Genomic DNA, 25130 nt, shown 5'->3' with positions numbered 1-25130 from the left:
GTTGGGACGAGATTGGAGAGAGCCCTGAGTGCCAGGGAGAAGACCGTCAGGGAGAAGCACTAACGGTTTCCAACTCTGTGCAAAGGGGCTGTCATGGCGAATTTATTTGGAACCAGATGGAAGAAGATGGGGGAGGTGGGAAGGAGAAGACCTAGGTGTGAGGTGGTAGTAGGGCCTTGGGGACAGAGAGGAGGGAGTGAGCATGGGCAGAGTGGCTTCTTTCTTTCCTTTGTTCTCACCAACAATAAAGCACTCTTTTGTTTTCAGCTCTGGAGCACATACTTTAACACTAAGCAAGATCGTGCCACATATATGTAACTTACTTGGAGATCCAAACAGCCAGGTGAGTGTATTTTAGTGGGAAAGAAAAATCATTGGTGATAGACAGTTAAGGATGCATTTTGGTGTTCTGTGCATACCTGATAGGTGGGTGGGACTTCATTTGTCTTTATAGAACTCTGATTACTGTTGAAGATAATTAGCATTAATACCTATTTGCATTTATGAGATATCATTGGTTAGTGTGGTAGCCACTCTCTCCTCCTCTCTATATAGGGCTGAGCCCTCACGAGCCTATAAAGTGGTGTCATCCAGACCAGCCTCCAAGATAATATCACTTTGGTCACCGTCTCTGCACCCAAAAGGGAGTGGGCGTGGAGGAGAGTGGTCACTGCTGATTGAAGTCAAACAGTGATTGCCTCTTGGGGTGGGAGGCAAGGGCCTGAGGGAACTTTTTTGAGGTGATGGAAATGTTTCGTATTCTCCTTTGGGTGGTGGCCTCACTGATGTAACTGTGGTAACTCCTGGAACTGAACCCTGTGTGCATGTTATTTTGTGTAAGTTTTACCTAAATTAAATCAAAACAAAGCTCCACTTCCTCAGTGTAAGGATAGGAGAGGAGTTGGTGATGTGTGAATGGCTCCCAGGCCATTCCTGAAGCTTTCCCAGTCTGGGCTCCAGACATGCCGGTTCTCTCACCTCATTCAGTTCCCTTTATCATTGAGTCATTTTTATGATGTTAGCTCATAGAAACTGATAGGAAAAACACGTCATTAGAAAAAGGGGCCGAAAATAGGAACAATCATTTACAAAAGAAATATGTGTGAGAAACAGGCATCTCACTGTAACCTTGACTGGTGATTGCTAAGGCCCTCCACAGAGGTGGCGCGACGCTCTCCTTCCACCTTTACCAGCAGCCAGGCCCTCTGGTCTGAGCACCTCCTCCTCTCTTATCCTTTCTTCTTCTCATCTTTGGTCTGAATTCCAGGTGCATTTTCTCACCTTCTCTTTGCTGCTCTGTTATGCTGCCTCCCTTCCTGTCTGCCTCTCCTCCTCCTGCCACCCACCCCCATCCCCACTTCTCTTCCTCTTGCTGCCCATCCCCATCCCTCCTCCTCCTCCTGCCACCCATCTCCATCCCCACCTTTCCTCTTCCTGCTGCCCATCCCCACCTTTTCTCCGCCTGCTGGCCATCCCTACCTCTCCTGCTGCTGCTGCCCATCCCCATCCTCACCCCTCCTCCTCCTCCTGCCCATCCCCCCTCTCTCTCTCCTGCTGCCCATCCCCACCTGCTCGCTGCCTGCCGGGTTTCTTGGGCTCCCTGCTGGCACTGACTTTCTTCTTTCCACTTGTTCTCTTATCCAGCCTCTGCTGAAAATATGTGACATTGGAAATATTTTTATTTACTGAATCATACTTTATATTCAACATTAGACATTAACATAAACTGTTTTTTGAAAAGATTCTGAATTACCACATGGATTCTTTTGCCTTTTGGTCTTGTCTCCATTTTTGTTTTCTGTGGGAAAAAAGTCCCCTGTAGAGGCCACACTCTGAGGATATTGCTACTACTGCCTGGCATCCTTTAGTAGAGCAGAGCAGCCAGCTTGGCCATTTGAAGTTATTTGTCCTTAATTCAGGTGCTTGCATTGGCCCAACAGGTGGTGTGAATGTTCATGCTGGGCCTGTGGAGACAGAACATTGGGGCAGAATGAGGTTGGTGCTCTGTGAGTGGCTGTCAGATAGAGCGAGAGTATTCCAAACTGAGCACTCTGAAAAGAGTCCGAATATTCACATCTGCCTTAGGAGTGTATGCACAGACACATATAGATCCACAACCACATCTCCCAGAAGCCTCTTGCCAGGACACTTTGCCACCTGCCCCTCTGATCCTAATCCAGTTAATCGTTCCTCCTGTGCATGTGCGTGTGCTCCTGCCTCGAATGTTTTCATCAGTCTTTCCTGCTAGTCTCTGAGCCTTGAGGTGAGGACTGTAACTTGTTCCTCTTTATCGTCCCAGGGTGCGTTCCAGTGGTCTTAGGATTGAGTAGACCCCTCATAGCTATTTGAATGACTTTCCTTTCTTAGCGGTTTACGCCTTAGACCAGAGAGAACAGTTGTGCCAGTGATGTCACTGCAGCCCGGTACCTGCCCTAGTCGGCCTGCATCTCTCATTTCTCTACATGTGCACGCGTGAGAGTGTGTGTGTGCATGTGTGTGTGGAGAGTTCTCTCATGGCTCTGCAGGCGGCCGCTGACATTGATTGGACTTGCATGTAAGGGGAATTCTGTGAACACTCCTGCCTTAGAGGATGCGAGTTCATTTTAATACTGGTGTGAGTGCAGAGTGATCCAGAGCAGGGGAAGCCCCTCAGAAGCTTCTCGGGGTGGTGCACAAGTGTACGGAATGTGTGGGTAGGATGCTTTTGGCTCCAAGTAATGGAAAACCCAACTTGAAATTGCTAGAGCATGGGGAAAGTATATTACCTCATGTTAAGAGGGGCCTGAAGTAGGGAGTCCCCGGGGCTTGTTAGTGGCTCAGTCATGTCCCCAGAGACTTAGTCTCGGCTGTCCTCTGCTCAGCCATCTCAGCCCTCAAGCTGTGTCGTCCACAGCTCTCCTCACAGGCACAGCACAGGTACAACCCAGCCGGACGCATGCACAGCAGGCCGAGTAGATGGAACCCTGCTGCTTCCTGGGTTGCACTCCTGTTTTCAACTTTTCCATATTGCAGGGTTCAAACTCATATGGAAGTAGTGAGAGTGACATAGTGCATCCCCCGGATCCATCACCCAGCTTCCATAACTCAGAAGACCAGTTTAGTTTCATATGTTTCCCTCCCGCACCCCATTGTGAGGCAAAATTTAGAATATTTTGAGGGAAATCTTAGACATCATTTCATTTAATTCTTAAATACTCTAAAAGATAAGGACTTCCCCCTAAAAAAAGATAACCTTAATACTATTATCACCTCCTATCCCTCAAGAATGACTAATTCTCTCATATCATCAAATACTTAGTCAGTGTTTACTTTTCCCGAAGTGTCTCATGTTTTTTAGAGTTCCCTGCATTTCTCTTTCCAAGAGTGGAGAAATGTTTTCCAGAAGCTTTCCTGCAGGTTCCCCCTGCGTTTCGTTGTAGAGAATTGCACCCCATGCCCCTGTGTTAACCTAGTCCCTGGAAAACACCTAAGGTTATGTGATGGCCTCACACTGAGGAGACTGTACCTCCTGGGCTGAGAACAGGGTTTCCTTCCTTGAGGTGTAGATTGCAGAACAAGGCCTGTGTTTGTTGACAAGGAGGGTGGGGCAGTGGCTGTAGCAAAAGCAGCTGACAGACACGTCAATAGGAAGTCCCTTTGCTAGGTAAGAAAAGCTTCAGTTCTGCCTGAGAATCTTTGATTTGTCTTTATAGCTCCTCGGCTAGCCCAGGGCAGTCTCTCAGAGGACTGCATCTGAAGGGCCTCCTGTGCTGGCTGCCGTCTGTCTTGCTAAGGCATTTGCTACACATCTTCAAGTGTCTGGGGACTTGTTGATCTCAGAGCTCTTTGATGCTGGGCCCCGGCCAGGCTGTGCTGACAGTGCTCAGAAGTGGGGAGAAGGAGAGCCTCTGCTGAGGACCTGACTGACACCTGGGAAGTGGGGAGGGGGTGCTGTGGGGCCGAGTGGGCGTGTCTGTGGCCGTGCTGCTGTTCTCAGAGGACAGGGTAGGTGTGGCTTCTCAGCACTTTACAGGTGCCCTCCCTTGAGTTTGGCTTTGCAGGGCATCCTTATTCTGACACCCACATTGGAGTGTGGTGTACTAAAGAGAGAGGAATGCCGGCCTGTACTCAGAGGGGTGGAAGTGCAGCTCCTCACTGCTGTTTCCTTGCTGTGGGCCTCGGCAGGGGGCTAGCCTCCCCAGCCTCCACGCCCTCCTCTGTGTCACAGTAAACAGTGGCCCTGTGAGGAAGGTCATAGATTAGAAGACCTCAGATTCTACAGAGCATTCTACTCAGGCCTGGCAGGTAGTGCTTAATACCTGGAGCCCTTATCTTTTGCATCCTAATGGCCTGGAATGTTGGAGTTCCTTTCTCTGGTGAGCCTGAGGGTAGGCAGAAACAGTGGGACCATGTGGTTGTGTGGAGAAGTGAACAGCACGTTGTCCCCTCAGCCTGAACTGAGTTGCTTTTACTGAAACACCCCTTCTCAGTTGGGGTATGGTACTTTGTAGTACCAAAGAAAGTCTGTTCTCTGTGTTTTCTTGAATCAAAGGTGGTTTAGACCCTCAGATGCTCCCTGACCCTGTAGTTTTCTAAGCCTGAGGACTGATTATTTTAAAGGTGAAGCATGTTGATTTAGAAGATTCAGATAGGACTAGATGCACCAGCCATTGTGGTGAGTGCTTTATACGCACAGCCTGTAGGTAACAAACTGCTGGCCTGGAAGCTCATTTCAGCCCACAGATTGGTGTATGTGTATGTATACGGATGTCTGCAGAAAGTTTTAATTTCACATTTAGAGTTTGGGTGTTTTTACATTTGGGAGATTTGTATTTCTGACTTCTCTCAAAAGATGAGAAGACGTGGGAAAGCCGCACCTACAGTCCTCCGAGGCTGAGTGAGGCGAGCTCTTTGCCTGAGCCTCCGTTTTCCCTCTTCTGTCTCTGCCAGCGGGGTCCCATGCTGGTGCCGTTTGTCATCGCATACCCACCCTGCTCCATTCGTTTATCATGGTCCCTGCCTGTGCCGTGTAGGCACTTTAGTTTGGCACGTGGTAGGCACTCAAATATTTGTTGAATGAATCCATTGTTTCTTTTGGTCCTCAAAATAACATTTAGCTTATGGAGGAAGAAATTGAGTCTAAAATAGTTTAAATATTTGTTCAGGGTTATACAGCTCCTAAATGGCCAAGTAGGTACTCAGGTCTTCTTGGACTCTAAAGCTAGTAATTTTTCCATGAAATCTCTTAAACTCTTTATGGTCCAGACCATCTGAATGGTGGACAGGACATTAATTGCCCTGTAAGGTGATCACCCAGTGTGATTGGCTCAGCAGATGCCATTACTAGAAAGTAAGCAAAGGTGATGCACTCATTGCTGATATTCAAGGCACAGTGGCATCGACTGCTTTTGTAATAATGTATGTTACTATATAAAAATGTTTCTTAACAGAAATTCTTTCTTTTCCAATGTAAACTGATAATCTCTGTTAGTCAACTCAGGCTGCTGTACAAGATACCGTAGACCTGGTGGCTTAAACAACAAAAATTTATTTCTCCCAGTTCTGGAGGCTGGCATTCTGAGGTCAAGGTGCCGGCAAGGTTGGGCTCTGGTGAGGGCTCTCTTCCTTGCTTGCAGACAGCCGCCATCTCACTGTGTGGTCCCAGGACCTCTGTGTGTGTGTGTGTGGAGAATGCGTTGAGCTCTCTGGTGTCTTTTCTTACAGAGACACCAATCCTGTCATATCAGAGCCCCACTCTTATGACCTCAATTACCTTTTTTTTTTTTTGGTGAGGAAGATTAGCCCTGAGCTAACATCTATCCGGTCTTCCTCTGTTTTTTATTTGGGATGCCATAGTGTGGCTGATGAGTGGAGTAGGTCCATGCCCGGGGTCTGCACCTGTGAACCCGGACTGCCAAAGCAGAGCATGGGGAACTTTACCCACCCGGCCACAGGGCTGGCCTGTTAATGACCTTCTTATAGGCTCTGTCTCTAAATACATTCACATTGCGGGTTAGGTCTTTAACATAGGAATTTTGAGGGGGACACAGTTTAATTTAGTCCATACCATAAGGTTTTGAGTGAAAAGATAATATGACCTAGGATTTGCTTTTTGCCACCATAAGGGGAAAAAATTATAAGTAAAATTACTTGCCACATAACACTGTTAAATCAAAGGGTAGCCTGCAATATTCAAAATTGTAAATTGTTTTTTGTATCCCTACTTTTTTCCTTTCTCTTTCACTGTCTATTACTTTGACGTTGTTGCTTGGGACCAAATCTGAAATCATGTTGCTCCCCTAACTTCGCCTACTGCCCTAAGTGCACATTCCCCGCCTTCCCACCCCTGCACGCTCCCAGCAGGCTGGCCTTGCTTCCATTGTATATTAAAAACAAAATTTTACCCACGTTTTTATTTGCACAATTTTAAACCTATAGAAAAACTGAAAGAGTAGCATAGTGAACACCCATATTTACCACTTAACATTTTGTTACATTTATTTTGTATCTCTTTGTGCTCACACACACATAACACAGAGAAAGAGAGAAATAAACTTTTTTTCCCTGAACTATTTGAAAGTGTCTTGCAGACATGATGTTTTTTCCCATAGATATTTCAGTATGTATCTCCTAAAAACATGGATGTTTTCTTAAATAACCACGTCATTTTTTACATCCAAGAAATTTAACATCGATACTGATAACATTTGATATTCAGTCCATATTCAAATTTCCCTAAGTTTTTTGCTTTTTTCCTTTTTTTTCTTTTGAATCCAGTCTGTCTCTTGAGCCTCATTTATCGCTGCTTTCTAAGTTCGTTTTGTGTGGGCCAGACTGCTCCCTTGCTCTCTCTGAAGCACGTACCAGGCACCTCTGCTTTCTGGCCTGTGTGCAGGCTCTGCCTTGTTGGGACCCTGTCTCCTTCCATCTTTGCATGGTAAACTGCTGTCCTCCTAAAGCACATTTTAAGGGATTCCTTCCTCTTTGTAAAACGTTGCTTGGCATCTTCTGGTGTGTGTGCTCCCTCCCCTCAACTGTGCGAGCTCTCTGTGCTCTTGTATAACGTTTATTATCGCCTTCCTGTGTTAAATGTAGACTTTATGGATCTTTTCTCCCAGCTCCTTTTTTCAGACTGTGAGCTTCGTGAATACAGGGCTCTGTGTAGCCTTTACTACCCATTTTTGTTGCTCACTAAGTGTTTGTTTAATTGACCTAAATCCAGAATGCTCTACATGGTGTTTTAGGTTTAGTATAATTCCTTTATTTGTAGTATTTTCTATTTTGGAAAGACAGCCTGAAAATTCTAGTTTCCTGACATCATCATCAAGAAGAAAAGCTAAGGGATATGGACTTTAACATGTCTACAGGGATGGGACCTAAATTTTGTGTACTCTTTGGAATTGTACCCACAGAGTGAAGACTGTTAAACATGGCTTTATCTAGTCAAATGTCTGTGAGGGATCGTACTCACAGTTGCATTGGTGAATTGGTGATATGCTGGGGTGGTGGATAGCCTGTTATGCCCCAGCAGGAAGTGCTGTGGAATGACATAGAGCAGCTATAAGATCTCTTCTTTTACATCTAGGTTCGAGATGCAGCAATAAACAGCTTAGTGGAAATTTACAGACATGTAGGAGAACGTGTGAGGGCAGATCTCAGTAAAAAAGGATTGCCACAGTCCCGGTGAGTTCAGACTTTTTTCCTTTCTTCTGCTCTTCCCCTGCTACTCTTTTTTAGTTAACATCTTGGTTTGCACTACTTATTTTGTTGTGGTAATTTTATTCAAAGACTACATGGTTAGAGGGTTGGTGGTTGGAGATCTTGTCCAGATCGTATGTTGGGGGCCCCTTCCATTCCTCTTCTTCAAAAGTCAGACTCTCACCCAGACATCTAGCCAGGTCCTGTGCCACATACTGATTTTGGAAGCATATTTAAAATTGATTGGTGTTGAAAATCCAGCATTCTTTTGGTTCATATGGTTCTGTATCTTGTATACACACAGCAGCTGGTACAGTAGGTGCTTAGAATATGTTTGAACGAGTGAAGCCTTTCCAAAATGAGTCTGGATAGAAATACGTAAGTAATAATTCTGGAAAACATCTTTGAAATGGTAGTTTTCTGGTCAGTAAAGCCAGTCACAGCGTGTAGAAGCCAATGCAGGGGGATCAGTGTCTTATCAAATCCAAGACAACTTTAGTTCACAGATATCTCTGTTGTAGTCAGAATTAAAAAATAATGAACAGTTGGATATCTGTAATTTTAACTGTGATGGAGAAGTTTGCACTAAATGAATTCTAAACCTTTTCCCCCACCCTGCTCCCTTTAGGGAGAAAGTAATGTGAAAATTCTGGGAAGTTAGTCCTGGACTAGACTCACAGAGCAGCTTGTCTGAGCCTATCACTGTGTCCATGGAAATAGCAGAGGCTCAGAGACATGAAGTGACTGGAGAGATCACACAGCTAGAAAGCGTGAGAGCTGATTTGAAGCCCTGTTCTTCTGATGTGCTTTTAATTTTTTCTACCCTGTTTCACAAAAGAGTTATAGAGTATTGGGCATCTGAATATGGGATAGAATATTGAAATATGCAGGGGTCATCCATCTTGATGTCCCTCAATTGGATGTGATGGAAGCGGGCCCCTTCCCCTGAGGTAGGGGTTCTATAAGCAGGTGACTGGGGTTATACTTCTTTGTTGTCAAGAGTCTGACCCCATTGTTGCTCTTGCCATGGCACCTGAGCTGTGTACAAGATATTTAGGTGGGAATAAGACTACTTTTATTCTACTATATACTACTTTTCATGTTTTTTACAAAAGGTAATCTGTAGGAATAGAGTTTTTTTATTCCTCTGTTTAAAAACCTCAGCCTTCTGGTCTTTGAATATATGGTGAGAACACTTGGGAGAAAGATAGACTTAAAAAGTACTCAGCAATCTCTGAGGGAAAATTGGAGGGCAGAGGTGAACAGGAGAGCAGAGGCTGGAGGGAGAGGGGCTATTTAATGATGTCACTGTCATTGTTGGGAAAACAGGCCTTGAGCAGTGAAACCCTTTACTGCTCCAGGGATGGCGTCACCATGCTGTGTAGCTCATGGTGGCCCTAGCCATGAACAGACCATCTTACACAGTGGGATTGCTGTGTGATGTTTGAAGGTTGCTGTAGCAAGCTAATAGATCCGGGGAAATGACATGGTGAAACTGAGATCTTGAGAGGTGAGTACAGAAAAAAGTTAACGTAGCAGGCCCGAGACTGCTGTCCTTAGGCCTTCTTGCAAGGTTGGCCCTGGGCTGGTGTCTGGAAACTTGGATTTGGGGAGCATTCCCACCACTCCCAAAGAGTGAGATAAGGGTGGCTCACTGGGCCCCACCTGTACAGGTGTTACGCTGAACACCTGCTTTCCTTCTGGGAGTCTGGCATTTTGGTAACTGCTACACAGAGGGTGTCTTCGTGACCAGCCCCACTAAAAACCCCGGACACTGAGACTCTAACGAGCTTTCCTGATAGATCGCATTCATATGTGTTGTCACAACTCATTGTTGGAGGAATTGAGCACATCCTCTGTGACTCTACCAGGAGAGGCTCTAGGAAGCTTGTGCTTGGTTTCCTCTGGACTTCACCCCACCACCTTTTCCCTTTGCTGATTTTTCTTTGTGCCCTTTTACTGCAGTAACCATAGCTTTGACTATGACTGTATACTAACTCACTCCTGTGAGTCCTCCTAGCGAATCATTAACCCTGGGGAAGGTCTTGGGCACCCCAACACAGAGGGTGATTTAGGTATGTTCCCAGAGCAGTTAATGCCCTAGCTGGGGTTAAAACCTTCTCTTCCAGACTCTTAGTTACGTGTTTTGTGTGTTTTTTCTACTTTCCTCCTCCTCTTTTTTTTTTTTTAAACATTTAAAAGAAGCTACAGCTACAGAAGAGCTTGGGCCTCTGAGTGGGTATGAGGGTTTCCGCTATCTCATGTTACCTAAAATTCTTGCTAAAAATTCTAGACCAAATGCAGAGGGTAGTCCCTGGGAAACGGACCCACAGCCTTCACAGCTGTTGTTATAAAACCCTGGCAGACACAGCACTTGTAAAAATAGGCTAGGAGGTCTTTAAAAACTTTACTCCAGTGAAAGAAGCCAAAACTTTATGTTTCTTTTTATTTAACACAAGACAGTTACCTAAGATCTAGCACTATGAGGGCCAGAGCCTCTGGCTGCCACCTTTATTTTGTTGGGGATGTGTCCAAATGGAATGAGACTTTTAAAGAATCTTACCATTGTTTAGGAAATTCATCATCTGCTATGTGGCTCCAAGTGGCTGACTGGAATACTTGAATATTCTAGACTTCTGTTACATCATTTATAGGTTTTTTTGTTATTATGTGAGCATAGTAGATTTTTCAGCTTAGCAAGATTCTGTAGGACTACGAAAATATTATAGAATTTACTTAATGCTTTCTAAAACTTGGATTTAGTCCCAGAATAAAACTATTGTCCTCTTAAGAGTTTGTTCATTGAGTGCTATATTTGAAAAGATTAATTATATCTCTAAGAAATATATGATGAAAAAGAATGCCTTAATAATATCGGCTAAATGACTTAGTAAGTAATAATCTGATTTGAGCAGCAGTTTTCTTTGTCCATTTCACAGTTGGGAAAAGAGACTTGTACTTTCATCAGCTTCACTTTGGACGAACTAGAATTATGCTTTTGGGCCATGTGTTTAGTTGTTATTTAAGTCTTGTCATCTGGTGGCTAAAATCATATTGAACCAGATAGTAAAGTGGTGTTACTCACCAAAATCATCTTCATCTTATCTCTTGACCCACATGGGATCTCAGCATAGGTGAGCTGTGAACTTCAGTCTGCATACTATGTTGACCTTAAATAAATAGATAGCCAGTTATTTCCCCAGAAAATAAACCATTTGGGATCAGTAAAGAATTGCAATTTGGGGTCTGTAACCGTGACCAGCCACTTGCAAGTCTTGAGCAGCATGAGAGGAGAAACTCTTTCACAGAGGGGAAGAGGAAGTTAGGAGGGCTGTTGTAAACAAAGAGTCGGTGGGAGGAGACTGGGAGTTTGAAGTGTAGTGGCTTTTCATTGGCTGAGTTGTGAGAATCTCTCATTGGCTGAGCTTCTTGCCAGTCAAGAAGAGAAAGTCTGTCTTCTTGCTGTTGGGCCCTGCTATCCATGTGGAGCCTGAGAGCTCCCCTTTCTGGCCTCTCGAGTCTGTTTTAATGAGGTTTCTGTTTATTAATTTTCACAAGTATGTGGCCATTTTACATTGCTTTACACATATTATTTTCACAGTTCATGTACACGGTATGTTCAGAAAGTAAGTACACGATTAACTTCTAGCTATCTCCTGTAAGATATCGAATCCTTTTATGGTATTCGTGAGGCATGCTTGGCAACTAGATAAAACGTCAATAGATCACCAGTAACTCCCTGTGGCTTACTTTCATAAACATATACTTTTAGCTACCTTTGACATTCACTGTCACCCCAGTGTATATTCCAGACAATATTTGTATTCAATATGCTATATTTTAGTTTGGGAACAAAGCTTTTGAAAAAAGATCTCTGGTGTTGAATTTCTTCTGGGACCATCATCACTAGAAACCCCACACGTGAAACAGCAGCTCCTTTAGCCCTGAAGATAATTTAATTTCTGGGTAGAGCTGATACATGTTATCTGATGCATTGTAACTGTTTGGTAAACTTACCTTGTGAACCTGCAGTTTTGAATACCTCTTATAACATTTGTTTTGCTGTCTCAACCTATTTTAAAAATTTATAAACATTCACTAGAAGTTATTACTAAATGATTGTATTGTTAAGGCATAAATTGAAACTTTCTTGTTTTTATTTAGCTTGCTCAAGCTTAAGGGTTATAGAGAGGGCCCAAGGGAGGATCAGATGAGAATGTGCTCCGCCATATCCGCTCTCATTTTTTGGTTTAAGTTTCTGTCAGAGTCGTTTATGTAGAGAAAGTTGACAAATTTATAAGATTCGTCGAAAAAAGGCAGTCCCTTACTGCTTTTGCCATTTCCTCTTAGAGGCAGACACTGTCAACTGTTTTTATTGATTCTTTTGTGTCTACTGCTCTGTCTCTAAATACTGTGCATGTGTTGCTATTTCTTAGTTTTTTGTCACTGTAAGAATTTTACTTCACGTTATGGGGGGTGAATTTCATCTCTTTTTCCTGTTAACCTCCGTCATGTACACTTGCCAACTCCTTACTCACTAAAGATAGTCATGTTTTAATTTTGATTAGGACAACGTTTAGTTTATATTATGATTATGATTATGAGCTGCTTTTTGTAGCTCACTATTTGTATTTGGCGAATGAAGATTACCTTTTTTTCCCCTCACAAACTTTTGTTTTCCCAGGGTTAATATTGGCTTACTGGGCCTTGCCCTGTGGTGGCCTGGGTTCATGGGTTCAGATCCCAGGTGGGGACATACACCACTCATCAGCCATGCTGTGGAGGTGTCCCACATACAAGTAAAAGAAAGGAAGATTGGCACAGATGTTACCCATGGCTAATCTTCCTCGAGCAAAAAAAGAGAAGGATTGGCAATGGATGTTAGCTCAGGGTGAATCCTCCTCAGCAAAAAAAAATGTCCTACCTTTATTTGCATAGTTGTCAGTGTACTTATTGTGGACTGGTACTGTCTACATGCTGAGTTGCTTCCAACCTGCACTGGCTCCTTTCCCTGTCTCTTACGTACCTTATCATCCTCATATCTCTATCGTCATCCCATCATCCTGGGGCTTTACTTGACCTTTCTCTGCAGGTGCGCCTGCTGCATCTTGCAGACCACGTCTTTTCTTTATTGGTTTTCTCTCATTTTGGTTGTGCATATCCTCCAATAACTTTTTGAGAAAAGATGTGGAGGAGGAAAATTTTTTTGAGTCTGAGAATATCTTTATTTTTTATATATATATATATATATATATATATATATTTTTTTTTTTTTTAAGATTGGCACCTGAGCTAACATCTGTCGCCAACCATTTTTTTCTTCTTCTTCTCCCGAAGGCCCCCAAGTACGTAGTTGTATATTCTAGTTGTGGGTCCTTCTGGTTGTGCTCTGTGGGAAGCTGCCTCAACATGGCCTGATCAAGTGGTACCATGTTCGTGCCTGAGATCCAAACTGGCGAAACCCTGGACCACCGAAGCGGAGCGTGCAAACCTAACCTTTTGGCCATGGGGCTGGCTCCATGTTTATTATATCTTGACATTGATAGTTTGTCAGGGTTTAGAAATCTAGGTTGGATGTCATTTTTATCCAGCATGTTAAAGCTAATGGCCCCTTGTGTTCCAGCGTTCAGTGTCTGTACTGAGAAGTCCAAAGTCGTCATTCTTCATCCTGTGTAGATAGCTGATTCTTTGGTTCCCAGTGTTGGTGTGAGACTTCATGATGCTGGGTGTTAGATGAGTCTATTTTCATTTCTTGTACTGTGCACTTGGAGCGACTTTCAATCTGGAACCTCATTTGGTTTGGATTTGGGCAAATTTCTTTAAAAATAAAACTTTATATTTTTAAATACAGTAGTTATCTTATATCACTTGGACTAGTCCTCTGATTTTCTTATTTTTAATTTCTCATTTATATCTTCACAGTTTTGCTCTGTCTTCTGGGAAGTTTTCTCAAATTTATCTTCCAACCATTCTACTGGGTATTTGATTTTAAAAATTTTCTTTTCTTGTTCTAATTTGTAAGATCTCTTTTTTGGTTCATTGTATGTTTCCTTTTATAGCATTCTGTTTATTTTTAAATAAGAGCTTCCTTGAAATATTTTATATACCATAATTTTCATATTTTCATAATTTACCATATACCTTTTAACATGGATAATTCAGTGGTTTTTAGTATATTTATAAGATTTTGTAGCCATCACTACTATCTAGTTTTAGAACATTCTCATTATCCCAAAAAGAAATCCTGTGTCCATTAGCAGTCACTCTCCATTCCTTCTTTCCCCCCAGCTCCTTGCAACTACTTGTCTAGTTTTTATTTCTATGGATTTCCCTATTTTGGACATTTTGTGCAAATAAAATCACACAAAAGGTAGCCTTTTGTTATCTGCCTTCTTACACGTGCCATAATACTTTTAAGGTTCAGCAGTATTGTAACATGAGACATTCCTTTTTATTGCTGAATAAAACTCCATTGTTCGTATCTGTTTATCCATTCCTCTATTGATGGACACTTGAGTTGCTTCCACCTTTTGGCTGTTATAAATAATGCTGCTATGAGCCTGAGTGTACAAATTCCTGTTCGAGTCCCTGCTTTCAGTTCTTTTGGGTATATAGCCGGAAGTGGAGTTGCTGGATCATACAGTCACTCTGTTTAGTTTTTGAGGAACCACCATACTGTTTAACATAGCTGCTGCACCATTTTCCATTCCTCCGAACAGTTCACATCCTTGCCAACAATTATTTTCTGGTTTTTGTTTTGTTTCTTGATAATAGCCATCCTAATGGGTATCTCATTGTGACTTTGATCCTCATAGAATTTTTATGGGACGTTTGTTGAAAATCATTAATGCCCATTAATGTAAGCATTTTTTTCTGTGATCTCACTTCTATTTCATTGATCTATAAGCATATCCACTAGTACCACACTGTCTTGATTAAGTAAAGATTTGTAGTTAATTTTGGAATCCAAGTTCTTTTCACATTATTTTGGCTATTCCAGCTGCTTTGTGTGTCCATATGAATTTTAGGATGGACTTGTCAATTTCTGCAAAAAAGGGCAGCTGGGATATTGGTAGGAACTGAGTCTGTAATGAGTTGGGGAATATTGCTGTCGTAACATTTTCTTCTTCTTCTTTTTTTTTTTTGAGGAAGATTAGCCCTGAGCCAACTGCTGCCAGTCCTCCTCTTTTTTCTGAGGAAGACTAGCCCTGAGCTAACATTCGTGTCCATCTTCCTCTACTTTATATGTGGGACGCCTCTGACAGCATGGCTTTTTGCCAAGCCGTGCCATGTCGGCACCTGGGATCCAAACCAGCGAAGCCCGGGCTGCCGAGAAGCGGAATGTGCGAACTTAAGCGCTGCGCCACCGGGCCGGCCCCTACGTTAAGTCTTCTAATCTGTGAACAGGGAATGTCTTTCCATTTTTTAAAGTCTTTAATTGCTTTCGACAATTGCTTACCAGGTTTTAGTGAACAAGTCTTATTCTTCTTTTGCTGAGTTTATTTCAATGTATTTTATTATTTTGATGCTATTGTGAACAGATGTTTTTCCCCTAATTTCAAGTTCAGATGGTTCATTGCTAACATATAGAAGTACAATTGACTTTACTTTAAATTGAGGTCATAATAGTTTATAACACTGTGAAATTTCAGTTGTATATTATTACTTGTCCATCACCATGTATATGAGTCCTTTTACACCTTAATGCCCACCCCCCGACCCCTTTCCCCTCTTTGTCCATGTGTTTATCTATCTTCTACATGTGAGTGAAATCATATGATGTTTGTCTTTCTCTGTCTGGTGTATTTCACTTAACGTAATACCCTCAAGGTCTATCCATGTTGTTGCAAATGGGACAATTTTGTCTTTTTTTATGGTCGAGTAGTATTCCATTGTATATTATATATATATACACACATAATGGACTATATACACACACCCCTGCCCCCACCCCCCACAGCTTCTTTATCCAGTCGTCAGTCAGTGGGCACTTGGGTTGCTTCTATGTCTTGACTGTTGTGAATAATGCTGCTGTGAACCTAGGGGTTCATAAGTCTCCTTGAATTGTTGATTTCAAGTTCTTTGGATAAATACCCAGTAGTGGGATAGCTGGGTCATATGGTAGTTCTATTTTTAATTTTTTGAGAAATCTCCATAGTGGCTGCACCAGTTTGCATTCCCACCAGTACTGGGAATTCCACATCCTCTCCAACATTCATTATTTTTTGTCTTAGTGATTATAGCCATTCTAATGGGTGTAAGATGATATCTCAGTGTAGTTTTGATTTGCATTTCCCTGATGATTAGTGATGTTGAACATCTTTTCATGTGCCTATTGGCCATCTGTATATCTTCTTTGGAAAACTCTTCATATCCTCTGCCCATCTTTTGATTGGGTTGTTTGTGTTTTTGTTGTTGAGTTGTGTGAACTCTTTATATATTTTGGAGATTAACCCTTTGTCAGATATATGATTTGCAAATATTTTCTCCCAGTTGGTGGGTTGTCTTTTCATTGTGTTCCTGTTCTCCTTTGCCTTGCAGCTCTTTAGTCTGATGCAGTCCCATGTGTTTACTTTTTCTTTTGTTTCCCTTGCTCAAGTAGACATGGTATTTGGAAAGATCCTTCTAAGACCAATGTTAAAGAGTGTGCTGCTTATATTTTCTAACAGGAGTTTTATGGTTTCAGATCTTACCTTCAAGTCTTTGATCCATTTTGAGTTAGTTTTTGTGTATGGCAAAAGATAATGGTCCACTTTCATTCTTCTGCGTGTGGCTGTCGAGTTTTCCCAACACCCTTTATTGAAGAGACTTTCCTTTCTTCCCTGTATGTTCTTGGCTCCTTTGTCGAAGATGAGCTGTCTGTAGATGTGTGGTTTTATTTCTGGGCTTACAATTCTGTTCCATTGATCTTTGTGTCTCTTTTTATACCAGTATCTTGCTGTTTTGGTTATGGTAGCTTTGTAGTATATTTTGAAGTCAGGGATTGTGATGCCTCGAGCTTTGTTCTTTTTTCTCAGGATTGCTTTAGCCAATCGGGGTCTTTTGTTGCCCCATATGGATTTTAGGATTCTTTGTTCTATTTATGTGAAGAGTGTCATTGGGATTCTGATTAGGGTTGTGTTGAATCTGTAAATTGCTTTAGGTAGTATGGCCATTTTAACTATGTTTATTCTTCCAATCTGTGTGCATGGAATATCTTTCCATTTCTTTATGGCTGCTTCAATTTCTTTCAATAATGTCTTACAGTTTTTATTGTATAGGTCTTTCACCTCCTTCGTTAAATTTATTCCTAGATATTTTATTCTTTTTGTTGCGATTGTAAATGGGATTGTATTCTTGAGCTCTCTTTCTGTTAGTTCGTTATTAGAGTCTAGAAATACCACTGATTTGTGTAAGTTGACTTTGTACCCTGCAACTTTGCTGTAGTTGCTGATTATTTCTAATAGTTTTCCAGTGGATTTTTCTATATATACAATCAGGTTATCTTCAAACAGTGAGAGTTTCACTTTTTCCTTGCCAATTTTGATACCTTTTATTTCTTTTTCTTGCCTAATTGCTCTAGCCAAAATCTCTACTACTATGTGAATAAGAGTGGTGAGAGTGGGCACCCTTGTGTTGTTCCTCTTCTCAAAAGGGTGGCTTTCAGTTTTTCCCTGTTGAGTATGATGTTGGCTGTGGGTTTGTCATACATGCCCTTGATTATGTTGAGGTACTTTCCTTCTATACCCATTTTACTGAGAGTTATTTTGATCAAAAATGGATTTTGGATCTTGTCAGGTGCTTTCTCTGCCTCTGTTGAGATGATCATGTAGTTTTTATTCCTCATTTTGTTAATGTGGTGTATCACATTGATTGATTTGCAGATGTTGAACCATCCCTGTGTCCCTGGTATAAATCCCACTTGATCATGTTGTATGACCCTTTTAATGCATTGCTGTATTCAGTTTGCCAATATTTTGTTGAGGATTTTTGCATCTATGTTTATCAGTGATAGTGGCCTGTAATTTTCCTTCTTTGTATTCTCCTGGCTTTGGGATCAGGGTGATGTTGATCTTGTAAAATGTGTTAGAAAGTGCTCCATCTTTTTCCATTTGGGGGCATAGTTTGAGAAGGATAAGTATTAAATCTTTGAATGTTTGGTAGAATTCTCCAGAGGAGCCATCTGGTCCTGGGCTTTTCTTTTTTGGGAGGTTTTTGATTATGTTTCAATCTCTTTATTTGTTATTGGTCTATTCACATTCTCTATTTCTTGTTGATTCATTTTGGGGAGGTTGCATAAGTCTAAGAATTTATCCACTTCTTCTAGATTGTACAATTTGTTGGCATATAGTTTTTCATAGTATTCTCTTATAATCCTTTGTATTTCTGTGGTATCTGTTGTAATTTCTCTTCTTTCATTTCTAATTTTATTTATTTGAGCCTTCTCTCTGCTTTTCTTAATGAGTCTGGCTAAGGGTTTGTCCATTTTGTTTATCTTCTCAAAGAACCAACTCTTAGTTTCATTGATCCTTTCTACTATTGTTTTGGTTTCAGTTTCGTTCATTTCTACTCCAATTTCTCTTATTTCCCTTTGTCTGCTGACTTTGGGCTTTGTTTGTTCTTCTTTTTCTAGTCCTGTTACTTGTAGTTTAAGATTGTTTATTTGAGATTTTTCTTGTTTGTTAAAGTGTGCCTGCATTGCTGTGAATTTACCTCTTAGGACTCCTTTTGCTGCATCCCATATGAGTTGGTATGGTGTGTTTTCATTTTCATTTGTCTCCAGATATTTCTTGATTTCTCCTTTAATTTATTCAGTGATCCATTGGTTGTTCAGCAGCATCTTGTTTACCCTCCACTCATTTGTCACTTTCCTAGATTTTTTCTTGTAATTGGTTTCTAGTTTCGTAGCATTATGGTCAAAAAGATACTTGACATGATTTCAGTCTTCTTAAATTTCTTGAGGCTTACCATGTTTCCCAACATATGGTCCATCTTTGAGAATGTTCCATGTGTATTTGAGAAGAATGTGTATTCTACTGTTTTGGGATGGAGTGTTCTGTTGGTACCTATTAATTCCCTCTGGTTGACTGTTTTGTTTAATTCCACTATTTCCCTGTTGACTTTCTCTTTGTGTTATCTATCCATCGATGGAGGGTGTCTCCTACTATTCTCGTGTATTGCTGTTAATATCTCCTTTTAGGTCTGTTGCATACTTTGGTGCTCTTATGTTAGGTGATTATATATTCATAAGTGTTATGTCCTCTTGGACTGTCCTTTTTATCATTATTTACTGTCCCTTTTTGTCTGTTATTGCCTTTTTTATCTTGAAGTCTACTTTGTCTGATCTAAGTATGATAACACCTGCTTTCTTTTCTTTGCCATTATCTTAGAGTATCATCTTCCATCTCTCCACTCGGAGCCTGTGTCTGTCTTTAAAGCTGAGATGTGTTTCTTGAAGGCGGCATGCTGTTGGGTCCATCCTGCCGCTTTGTGTCTTTTGATTAGAGAATTCAAGCCATTTACATTTACAGTGATTATTGATATATGAGGGCTTAATGCTACCATTTTATCACTTGTTTTCTAGTTATTCTTTATTTCCTTTGTTTCTCATCCTGTGTCTTTCGGTCTGCCAATTCAGTTTGGTGGTTCTCTATGATGGTTTTCTCTGTTGTCTCTTTATGTGTCACTTGTATCTGTGTTCTGATTATTTGTTTAGTGGTTACCATGAGGTTTGTATAAATGATCACATAGATGAGATAGTGCATATTCTGATAGTCTCTTATTTCCTTAGTCTAAGCAGCTACCATCCCTTTCCTCTTTCCCATCTAAGTTACTGTTGTCACAACTTATTCTGGTTTGTGTTGTCAATTTGTGATTAAAGTAAAGTGATTATAGTTATTTTTGATGCTTTCCTTACCTTTATCTTTAATGTTATAATTATTTGCTAACCTCTTCTGATAGAGAGTTTTAATTTTGTTTGCCTGTTTATCTCCTTGCTCAAGGCTTTGTAAACCCTTTTCTTTTTCCAGGTATGAGGGCCTTCTTGATAATTTCTTGTAAGGGGGAGTCTTGTGTCTCTGAAGTCCCTCAGCTTTTGTTTATCTGGGAAAGTTTTTGTTTCTTCATCATAGCTGAAGGATATTTTTGCTGGATAGAGTATTCTTGGCTGAAAGTTTTTGTGTTTCAGAATTTTGAATATATTATTTTACTCTCTCCTAGCCTGTAAGGTTTCTGCTGAGAAATTCACTGAAATCCTGAAGGGGGTTCCTTTGTAAGTTCTTCTCTTCTACCTTGCTGCCGTTAATATTTTTTCTTTGTTATTGACCTTTGCCAGTTTTACTAATATATGCCTTGGAGAAGGTCTTTTTACATTGATGTAGTTAGGAGATCTGTTCTCTTCTTTTACTCATAGTTCCAGCTCCTTCCGCAGGTTTGGGAAGTTCTCAGCATCATAGCAACACACAGATGCCACAGCATGACAGCCAGCAGATGGGTGGTGTGGTTCCCTGACCAGGACATGAATCCGGGCTGTGGCAAGAGCGCCAAATCTTAACCACTAGACCACCAGGGGTGGGTTTGGAAGTATTAATGATATGTTTTTAAAATTTTTCTCTTCATAGTCTCTTCTTTCCTCTAAATTGGGATTTTGGGGTATGTGTGTGTTTGTTTTGTTTTCTCCTTTTCATGGCAGAGGCTTTCCTCATATATCTTAGAATCCTTGGTTGTCTGCTCCTATTTATGAGTCGGACTAAAAAACCAATTAGAAGCTCTGAGTGCATGGGTGGAGCTTGTTGACTGTGAGATTACTAGTATCTATTTCTTTGAAATTATCTTAAATTTAATATTATAAAATATTCTAGAAATGGGTAATTAGATTTAAATCTTATAGTAAAATAAATGCCAATTGGATTAAAGAGTTGGATATAAAATTTAAATTCAGAAAAACCAGGGGGAAATAGTATGGATTATTTGTCAGGTTAGTAAAGAAATTTATTTTAAATTTGAGATCCAAAGATTTAAAATAAAAAAGTGAAAAAAAATTGGTGGCTTCAGAGGGTAATCATTAGTTATGTATCTGTGTATCTTTGCATGTGTAAAATTCACCCTTTTAGACTTATACAAATTGATAGGTCCCATTAGAGGCATTCTGTATTGCTGTGCTCAGAGCTAGGAGACAAAAGCCATTCTAAGGAGTACTTTGTTCATGTTAGACTGTTGTAAAGCCAGGTTACTGATCTCCTGAGATGGTAACCTCGATCGGAGGCATTGTCTATGCTAATTATTGAACAGAGAGTGAGGCAGCTAGTGAGACAGGAGAAAGCAGAGGGAGAGGCATGCCTGCCTTAGAGAATTCTGAATTAAGGTGCAGATGACAATACCAGTCATCTTTTTAGCATTCTCATACCTAGCTGTTTGGGCCTGCCAGGTGTGGATAATGTGGCCACGGTGAGTAGATATTACCACCAATAGAGAATCTACAGATTCTTTCACAGTTGCCATTGATAATGGTGAATACTCTGCCAACAACGGAAGAAATATGTGCCCTTTCCCAGTAATTTCAGGAACAACCAGACTAGAGGTTTACCTTGTCCCTAACTTGCAAATTGGCAGGCATGCTCACATCACAGGGTGTAGTTCTGACACAGTCAAGTGATAACTTGATTAAGGCATGCCCTGGCAACCTGTGTAGTGATACTCTGTATCGTCTTCTTAAACCATTGGAGATCTTTGTTGCCAATGAAAGGGAAAATGATGGAAACAGCGTTAAGAAATTGATTCTAAGGCATGTTTCTAGATGTTTAGTATCCACTGAATTTGAAGGTGAGTGACAGTTTTACTCATATCTGGGCCTGAGATGGCAAATAGATTTTTAATTCACTGCCAACTTTGATTAATTAGTAGTGGCTGCCTGGAGCAGTTGTAAGAAGTGTTCTGAGGCAACATCTGGGCTTCGATGGAAAGATAGGTCGAAAAGATTATTGATACCTGCCAATAGAATAGGAAGAGGGAGAGGCAGTGTATCAGGCTAGTTCATCCCCTTGATGTGTATTTTTGGCTTCCCTGTTACTTAGAATGTAGCATTCTAAGTAGAATAGAATGAAACAGGAATAAGTAGACTCTCTACAGGGTAGGCCCTTTACACACTCGGCATGTAGCTACCTCAGTGCTAGGCTCAGTGAATCAAAGAATGAATGAACTGAGACCAGGATTTGTGAAATATCTAGTTTTCCATAGTGAGGGCAGGGACAGGACTAGGCCCCAGCTCTTCCACACAGTGGTGTTACTCTCCTGCATGACGTAGTGCTTGGTGAGTACAGAATACCAAAAGAATATAGTTCCTATTCCTACCACCAAGGAGCTTGTATTCTGGTTGGGAAGAAAAGACAAAAACGTGTTTGAAGTGATTAGAGCTTTGTATGACAGCATCGTTTGTAAGAAAGTGCTAAAATTTCTAGTCTGGGCCCTGAAAATGGGTGGCATAGATATGAATGTAAAAGTACATTTCTTTGGAATCTCAGCCTTTACACTCATTCCAGTGTATCTGTGTTGTGCTTGGGAAAGCCTCTTTTCTTTTTCTACAAGGTAAGATTACCAACCCTCCACCTCACCCCATCCCACCCCCAGTTTTCCTTTCATTTTTGGTGTCACTAGGATGGAATATTTTGACGGGTTAAGGAGTTTTGCTTCAATTTAAATGATCCATTAATAGAAAATAAATGGCATGCAGATTTTTTTAAGCTGAAGATTATCCAGTCACAACATTTGTTTCTAGAGAAATTATTTATAGCATTTTGAATTAAGTGTAAGGCACAGAAACTGCCTTTGTATTGAATATGAGTGCATTTTGAAAATCTTTATCCTATGTAATTGACAGTCTGTACTTAGACAGAAATAGGAGAAATAGACACTTTTCATAATGTGTATATGTTGTGTAGAGCAGTTAAGTTAATAGAGTGCAGTCAGTCAGTTTAATATAATGTCTGAGAGCACGAGCTCTGGGTTCTGACCTTCAGGGCTGGCATCTTGACCCTCCCTAACTATATGACCTTAAGTAAGTTATGGGATCTCGATTTCCTCATCTATGAAAGGGGGATGATAATAATCCCTTATATGGCTGTAAAAAGGATTAAACAAGATCTTTCAGATAGAGCCCTTAGGTTAGTGCTTGGTCAGTAGTAAATGCTCAATTATTGTTGGTTAGTGTTAGTGTTATTAATATAGTTACTGTTATTGTTATTAGGTGAGTTTGTATCATTGATTTTTCGGAGTATGACTCAACTTCATGTTAGTGTTGTAATATAGTTGACTGTAAACAGTCATGGTTAATAGTTTATATATATATTTTTTTCATACAGATTGAATGTAATTTTTACAAAATTTGATGAAGTTCAAAAATCTGGAAACATGATACAATCTGCAAATGGTGAGTAGAAAAAGCAATCGTTCGTTCTACTTTAGCTTTTTCAGTTTTATGTCAATAATGCTTATACTCTTTCTGAGCAGCTGAATTTGATATCTTGAAAAGGTTTTCTAGGTCTTCAGACTTAACCTTCATTTATGTACCTTCCCAGACCAGAAACTATGGACTTATCGTTGGGTTTCTTTCGCAACCTACGTTGGATCCATGATCTAATCTTGTTGGCTTTACTTTAGAAAATACACCTAGAATCTTGATGATGCTCCCTCTAACTGCTGCTCTTCCTCTAATGCAAGCGGTCATGGTAATTTACTGTGCTCTTGTGGTAGCCTTCCACCAATATCCTTGCTTTTACTCTCTCCCGGCGCCTAAAGTGTGTTTTTCACACAGCAATCAGAGTAATCCTTTTAGAATGTAACTCGTGATCTTAACCCCCTGTTCAAAATCCTCCAAAGGTTTCCTATCACTCAGAGACTACAGTTTAGTGCCTCACTGTGGTCCACCAGATGCTGCATGATCTGATGCTGACCACCATTCTGATGTTATCTTGTAGTGTTCTTCCCAGAATTTCTCTTGGCTCCAGTCCCATTGTCATCCTTGCTAATTTTGAAGAGTCTAAGCTTCTCCTGCTTCAGGGCATCTATACTTATGATTCCTTTTGCTTAAAACATTCATCCCCTGGGTGTTATTATGGCCCTCTCCCTCATTCCATGCAGACCTTCATTGCAGTATCACTTCATTACAAAGACCATCCAGAACAGCACATCCAGTGTTCTAAGGAGACTCTTTGTACCCTCATCCTGCTTGATTTTCCTTCTTGGTGCATATCACTGTAAAATATTTTTTATTTATTCATGAGGGCAAGAGCTTTGTTTTGTTGCATTCTTTATCGTTAGTGGTTCAAAAAGTTCTTGGCATGTTAGGTACACAGTAAATATTGTTGAATAAATAAAATAATAACAGACTTGCATTCTGATCTTTTGTTTCCAGTACATGTATTCCTTTTACTGTACTTTGTGATATTTGAGGACAAGTGAGTAATTGCTATGATTCCAGAAGGGGAAAAAAAGACACGAGTATATTATTGTATGAATGAAGTCATCAAAAAGTCAATTGCCAACAAGAACTTTTTCTAATTCTGGATACCTTGCTGCTATTTCAAAATTGCTAGAGAACTTATTGCATAGCTTTCAAATTTTGAATATCTTGAGATTGTAAAAAAGTTTGAGTGATTTCCTCTGAAGTGACAGTACGTAAGTGCTGAGCAGGAACAGAATCCAGGTGTTTTGACTCAGCTACTATGTACCTGCCGGCGTTGGTAAGGAATTTGTCTTTGGAGAGCATGTTTCTTATAAAATGCTTGAAGTGTTCTAAAATTGCTTTCATTACCTGATTCCTTTTTCATATGTTTGTACAACTGTAACAATATTGGAAGAAAAAGAGGAATAATATTCACCACAATTCTGCTGTCACCAACAAATCAGTTTTCCTTTTTCCATGTTGTCTTATATTTCATTTTCCTATAACTGTATAATTTGTATGTAATTTTAACCATGGCATAATTTCTGTACATTACCCCCTACTTTTGTATATAGTTTTATATATGCTTTGAAAAATGTATCATTGGTAGAGCTGGGACCAGAACTCTGGCCTTGGAGTCATGCTGCAATGATGAGTAGGTGTGCACGGGCATGGCTGCCTAGCCAGTTGCTAGACACATGCATTTGATTTTGTGTGTGTATATTTGTGTGGTTTGTGTAGTTTCCCAGTTTAAAACTTCTTGGCACCAAAATAGAAAATACTGGGCAAGGAGGTAGTAGTGGTGGCAGGTTAGTGAGTTTGTACTTCATAGCCTGTATTATAACTATGAAATAGAATCTGATTATAATTCTGGCATTGGGGAGAAGGACCATATCCATGTTGGAGGCCTTGCCTAGAAGAGTGTGTATATACTTTATGAGTTTCAGTGAACATGATATATATGATTTAATCATCAAGAATACCAAAATCCTCTGGCATTGGGTGCGTCACAGCAACTTTATTTTGGTGAGGAAGA

At 40.6% G+C, this 25130-nt stretch overlaps 1 protein-coding gene across 13 annotated transcripts in view; it reads left to right on the top strand.

Annotated features, from left to right (window-relative positions):
- The window catches only part of CLASP1 (cytoplasmic linker associated protein 1), a 169046-nt gene that overhangs the window by 4831 nt on the left and 139085 nt on the right, over window positions 1-25130 (top strand). For all 13 annotated transcript variants that reach the window (XM_046657659.1, XM_046657658.1, XM_046657661.1 and 10 more), the window contains exons 4-6: window positions 268-343; window positions 7565-7662; window positions 23013-23080. In XM_046657659.1, the coding sequence (XP_046513615.1) occupies window positions 268-343; window positions 7565-7662; window positions 23013-23080 (242 nt within the window). The remainder of the gene's footprint in view (window positions 1-267; window positions 344-7564; window positions 7663-23012; window positions 23081-25130) is intronic.

The sequence above is a fragment of the Equus quagga genome, chromosome 4 (genome assembly GCF_021613505.1).
Source record: "Equus quagga isolate Etosha38 chromosome 4, UCLA_HA_Equagga_1.0, whole genome shotgun sequence".
Lineage (NCBI taxonomy): Eukaryota > Metazoa > Chordata > Mammalia > Perissodactyla > Equidae > Equus > Equus quagga.
The sequence above is the reverse complement of the archived record's forward strand: the minus strand, read 5'-3'. Positions and strand labels throughout refer to the sequence as shown.